The 6000-nt window shown below is 48.7% G+C and overlaps 1 protein-coding gene across 1 annotated transcript in view; it reads right to left on the bottom strand.

Moving 5' to 3' along the window:
* The window catches only part of LOC144591652 (arginine-glutamic acid dipeptide repeats protein-like), a gene marked incomplete at its 5' end in the record, with an annotated part of 28045 nt that extends 26220 nt beyond the window's left edge, over positions 1–1825 (bottom strand). The window contains 2 exons of the mRNA XM_078395701.1: positions 92–314; positions 552–1825. Of these exons, the coding sequence (XP_078251827.1) occupies positions 92–314; positions 552–1825 (1497 nt within the window). The remainder of the gene's footprint in view (positions 1–91; positions 315–551) is intronic.
* Between the last annotated feature and the right edge of the window lie 4175 nt (positions 1826–6000).

The following is a 6000-nucleotide window of genomic DNA, read 5'->3' on the forward strand; positions in this document are numbered from 1 at the left end:
TCTCTCTAATTCTCTGTTGGATTTATTAGCAACCCTTATATTTATGGGCATTTGGCCAAACCAGTCAGCCATTCCAACACGGTGCACCTACCGCTGCTCTCTCCGCTTCCCTCTCACGTTCCCGCTCTCTTTCCCTCTCTTTCTCTTTCTCCTTTTCCTTCTCCTTCTCTTCCTTGGCCTTCTGCTCCGCTTCTCGCCTGGCCTTCTCTATCACTTCTTCCCGCTTCTTGGCCAGCTTTGAGCCTTGCAATGGTACAAAGTAGAAGTCTGTTCTTCCACAGGAGTTGTAGCCACGATCCAAATACTTAATGAACCTGAAACAATGCACAAAGGGGAAACGTCGGTAAACCAAAACTTACAGTTTTTTATTTGCAAGTTACAGGGCAAAATAAAACCAAAAGCTTGCGATAATAAGTTTTTGAACAGAAAAATATCACCTCATATATAATTACACCAGGCATAATTTTTTTTTAAAGCATTTTGAATAGCACTAGTTATTCAACATATTTTATAAAATGATCGGTAATAATGAATACATAAAGAAAGGTCACCTGGCTGACTGACTGGCGTGGCTCGGAATGCTAACCACCGTTGGTTCTGGAGATGGACTTCTGTTTGGAGATGGTGGGGGGCTATCTGGATCCTCTTGCTCGTCCGGGACTTCCTCTTTAATCTGAATGTTGGTCATGGTGGCGGGAGGAGTGTTTGTAACGTTGCCGGTGGAACACATGGATGTCACGATGGACGCTGTAGGCTGAATGGTGGAAATTGGCGCCACGCTGGAGGCGGAGGTTGCCGTCGAAGACGCAATATTGGGAGCACCAGACGGGATGAAGGAATGCTGGGCATATGACGGCTGGGGAGGGACTTGGTGGGGCACGGCTTGGGGATGCGTTGCGCTTGCTGGGAGATTCTGGGCTTGGGTTAATACAGGGGGTTGTGCGGGGGGAGGCAGGATCTGCTGCGTTTGGGGCATTAACTGCAATGGTGGTGGATGAACGGAGGGTGTATGGTGGGTAGAAAGGGAACTCAGCGGTTTTAAAGCTGGAGGAGGCGGGAGGTTTGAAGGCATCTGTGGGAATGGAGGATGGCCTGCGAGATGGGTAGGTGGTTTATGGGACTGCTGGTTGGAAATGGGTGTAATTGGGGTCGTGGGCGGCGGTTTAATATGAGGCATCGTGACAGGGGCAGGCAGCAAAGGCTGGGGCTGGGCGGGCGGAGGCTGCACTGGGACCTGCGCCGGAGTGTGCGGCTGCCCCGTGGCCGGCACCTGGGCGGAGGAGGCCTGCGCCATCTGAGGCGGGGGGTTGATGGAGAACGGTGGCCCCTGCAGCTGGTGCTGGATGTGAGCGGGGGCCTGCAGCGGGTGAGGCAGCGGCTGCACCAGCGAATGCAGCGGGGGCTGCGATTGAGGCTGCAGCTGCTGCTGGATCGGCGGGTGAGGCGACGTGAGTCTCTGGGGATGTAGCTGCGGCGTAGGCTGTATCAGAGAATGAGGCGGCGTCTGGCTCCGAGGCAGTGGAACTGGGGACAACGTTTGAGGAATCGACATGGCGCAGGAAGATGCCGGTGGAGGCATTTGTGGCGGTTCCAGCGAAGTTAGAGGCATGGAGGCACATGGACTCTGAAGGACTTGAGGCTGAGACTGCAGCACTTGCTGCTGGGCCGAGGAGTCAGAATCACTCTCATTGTCCCTTGGGCTTGGTATACTTGGTGACGTGCTGCGATTGTCCTGATCAATATCCTTTGGATCGCTGCTTCCTTCATCATTCACACTGCGGCTGTCAGAACTCTCCCCTTCAGATGGTGAGTTTGGCCTGCTGATCTGTTTTGATTTAAAAAAAATAGCACAAATCATCAATTAGTAATTGCTCAAATTAGTACCTGCTTATTCTAGTATTTGGTCAAACTAAGTAAATGGTCAGAAGGGTCCCAACCTGAAACAGCACCTACCCATGCACTCCAGAGATGCTGCCTTACCAGCTGAGTTACTCAAGCACTTTGCAATTTTTTGTGTATTAACCAGCGTCTGCAGTCCTAAATGCTTTATGAACTTTCATCAGATATGCTAAACTTAAAAATAAGCGCTGTACAATTAGGTGGAGGTTTCCAACAAAGAGGCAATGTTAGGAGTTCCTGATGGGAAGAAGGAATGCTGGGCATTTGGCGGCTGTGGTGGAACCTGGTGGGGCCCGGCTTGGGGATGCGTTGTGCTTGCTGGGAGATTCTGGGCTTGGGTTAACACAGGGGCATGTGCAAGGGGAGGCTGGATCTGCTGCGTTTGGGGCATTAACTGCAATGGAGGTGGATGAATGGAGGGGTATGGTGGGTGGAAAGGGAACTCAATGGTTTTAATCACAGCACAATTAAGATGCTAATTCCAAACAAAATGGTGAAGGGACTGTGTCGTGATTGCAGCATTTCACTGATTTTGCTTCCCAGCTGTTACCAGGCAATGAACCATCCTACCAACAACTAGAGAGCAGTCCTGAGATACTATCTACCTCATTGGAGACCCTCGGGCTATCTTTGACCGGACTTTATCTTGCACTAAACGTTATTCATGTTATCCCCTTTATCATGTATCTGTATACTGTGGATGACTCGATTATAATCATGTAGTCTTTCCGATGACGTGGTTAGCGCGCAATTAAAGCTTTTCACTGTACACGTGACAATAAACTAAACTCAACTTAACTCGTAACAGGTCCACCTCCAATACTTTCTGCCATCAAGGCAAGAGGACATGACCGTTTTATTAAATAAATGAGATTTAAGGAGGGTTGATTTAGAAAGGCATCAAAAGGGATTGCAGCACACAAACCAGTTTCACTCTGATATAAGTCAAACCATATGGATTTTTACTTGTTTACAATGAAAAACAATGCTGTAACATTTGAAGCAACCTGCCAATATAACCAAAATCACCTTATATACAGTTTTATGCGACAAAACCCTCGTTTCAATCTGTAAATATGTTCTTGGGGGGGGGGGGGGTCTTTTCTTTCCATTTAATGATCCTCAATCATTACCATTTACCACACAGTTTCAACACTGCCTGGAATGTTATATTGACAGCAACTTTTTGTTGTCTACTGCCGGACCCTGACGTGAGAGGACGCTGGCGCTGTTTATTCGCCGCTTCTCCGTTAGGATAGTTTGTCTGTTTGTTTTTATGTTATAATTGTTTTTGTAAAGCGCTTTGAGCTTCTGGTAAGGCGTTATATAAAATAAATGCTTATTATTATTATTATTATTATTATAACTTAGTTCTTTGATATCCCTCTTTACCATGGTTAAAATTGCATCTTCTTTTTAAAGTTAACATTTAAACTGGAAGACACCATTTTGAAATTTAAATCAGCCTTCAGGATCATTTTAAAATTTAATATGTCAAATAAAAATGAAAATAATGATTTATAACCTCTGGGCCTGAGTTTTCTTTACCCCACAACAGTTTGTGATTTTTCTGATCACTTCCAACATTGCAAATCTCAACAATGTTTTTGGGGAACTATGTTTGATTTGGCTTAACAGAATCCTTCGTGAGCTAAAGTCAACAATCTATATACTAAAACTCTTGTTTGTTTGTTTGTTTGTTCTGGAACTACAGCCAAAACAGTACACGATAGCGCAACAATTTTAGGCCTACCTTACTCACCATCGTCCCTTTGGTGGTAATGGAAGATGTTTCATTGAAATTGGTGTTATATTTTAAAAGTTATTCACATTTTAAAGTTTAAATCTATCTCCTAGAGAAGGAGAGGGAGGGAGGGGGGGGGAGGATAAGGAGGCTTGAAGGGGAATGAGGGGAGGGGGGGGGGGGGGGGGAAGAGGGTGATGCACCAATGCAGGAGAGGTTTGGGCCCAACGGGTTCACTTGGTCTCGTTTCTGCTAAACCTAGAGGCAGGTCCAACCCACTTGTACACTTGGCCTTTCTTCTGTTTTCATTGTCCAGGTCGACAGAAAATGCACCAATGAAAGCTACTCCATACCTTACATACTTTAGAAAATCAACTCTAGTTCCAGAATTTAAAACCTGGCTCATTGTTCCCAGGAGGATGTAACCATTGTACTGATCACCTTAGATTCAATTCAAATGGGAATAGAATTTTACAGACCACAAACCTACAGTCTACGATAAACTATAAGTTGTTACAAGATAGTGATTGCTTTTCAGGACTTTTACTGCCGACTAGGATTGGCAGAACTTCATCGTATTTCTGATAAATGTAATCAATTTACTGTCAATTAATTAAATATCCACTTCATGGCTCATCGAGACATGACTACCGAGGGAGGTGGCACATGGGATGAAATTACTCCCATTGTGCAACTTTCCCTGAACTCCGCCTTCTTTCAAGTACACTCTAATAGTAAAACAAAAAAGCAAATATAATTCTTCTTCAGGTGGGAATAAAACTGGCTCAAATTAAACTGCTGATCCTCATGTTCATAAGTCGTAGGAGCAGAATTAGGTCTGGACTGGAGCGACTAGGCTTGTATACACTGGAATTTAGAAGGATGAGAGGAGATCTTATCGAAACGTGTAAGATTATTAAGGGGTTGGACACGTTAGAGGCAGGAAACATGTTCCCAATGTTGGGGGAGTCCAGAACAAGGGGCCACAGTTTAAGAATAAGGGGTAGGCCATTTAGAACTGAGATGAGGAAAATCTTTTTCAGTCAGAGTTGTGTGAATCTGTGGAATTCTCTGCCTCAGAAGGCAGTGGAGGCCAATTCTCTGAATGCATTCAAGAGAGAGCTAGATGGAGCTCTTAAGGATAGCGGAGTCAGGGGTTATGGGGAGAAGGCATTGAGTACTGATTGAGAATGATCAGCCATGATCACATTGAATGGTGGTGCTGGCTCGAAGGGCTGAATGGCCTCCTCTTGCACCTATTGGGAGGAGTTGGCTGCGCCTAACGGCTGCGGCTCTCTGGCAGTCTGTTGTCTTTTTTCTTTTTTTTTTGTTTGTGTCGGTGTTGGGATGGTTTTTGTTTCTGTTTTTGGCTGTGTATGTGTGGTGGGGGTGTGTGGTGGGGGTGTGGGGTGGGGTGGGGGGGTGGGGCGGGGGGAAACCTTTATTTTATTAGGTCTCTTCCCCGGGGCGCGGCTCGGCTGCGGGCCTTAACATTGCCGGCGCAGCTCGGCTGCGGGACGTTTCAGTGCCCGGTGCGGCTCGGCTGCGGGCCTTAACATTGCCGGCGCAGCTCGGCTGCGGGACGTTTCAGTGCCCGGTGCGGCTCGGCTGCGGGCCTTAACATTGCCGGCGCAGCTCGGCTGCGGGACGTTTCAGTGCCCGGTGCGGCTCGGCTGCAGGCCTTAACATTGCCGGCGCAGCTCGGCCGCGGGACGTTTCAGTGCCCGGTGCGGCTCGGCCGCTGGACTTAACATCGCCCGGTGTGGCCGCGGGACGTTTCAGTGCCCGGTGTGGCCGCGGGACGTTTCAGTGCCCGGTGCGGCTCGGCCGCGGGACGTTTCAATGCCCGGTGCGGCTTGGCCGCTGGACTTAACATCGCCCGGTGTGGCCGCGGGACGTTTCAGTGCCCGGTGCGGCTTGGCCGCTGGACTTAACATCGTCAGCGCTGTTCGGCCGCGGGACGTTTCAGTGCCCGGTGCGGCTCGGCCGTTGGACTTAACATCGCCCGGTGTGGCCGCGGGACGTTTCGGTGCCCGGGGCGGCTCGGCCGCGGGGCCTTCCATCCCCTTGCGGGGGCTGTGCGTGTCGGTTGCCTCGGTAGGGGTCGAGCTGCCTGTCCGTGGGTGCGGGGGGAAGAGAGGGGAAGTTTTGTTGCCTCCATCACAGTGAGGGGGTGTTTGGAGTCACTGTGATGGATGTTTGTGTTGGGGTCGGGTGTCCTGTGTTCTTTTCTTTTTTGCTGTATTTTGTGTGACTGCTGAAATTTCGCTCGGTGTTGTGCCGAGTGACAATAAAGTGTTGTTATGGTTATGGTTATGGTATTGTCATTTTCCCCATCAAGTCTACTCTGCCATTCA

The sequence above is a fragment of the Rhinoraja longicauda genome, unplaced genomic scaffold (assembly GCF_053455715.1).
Source record: "Rhinoraja longicauda isolate Sanriku21f unplaced genomic scaffold, sRhiLon1.1 Scf001345, whole genome shotgun sequence".
Lineage (NCBI taxonomy): Eukaryota > Metazoa > Chordata > Chondrichthyes > Rajiformes > Arhynchobatidae > Rhinoraja > Rhinoraja longicauda.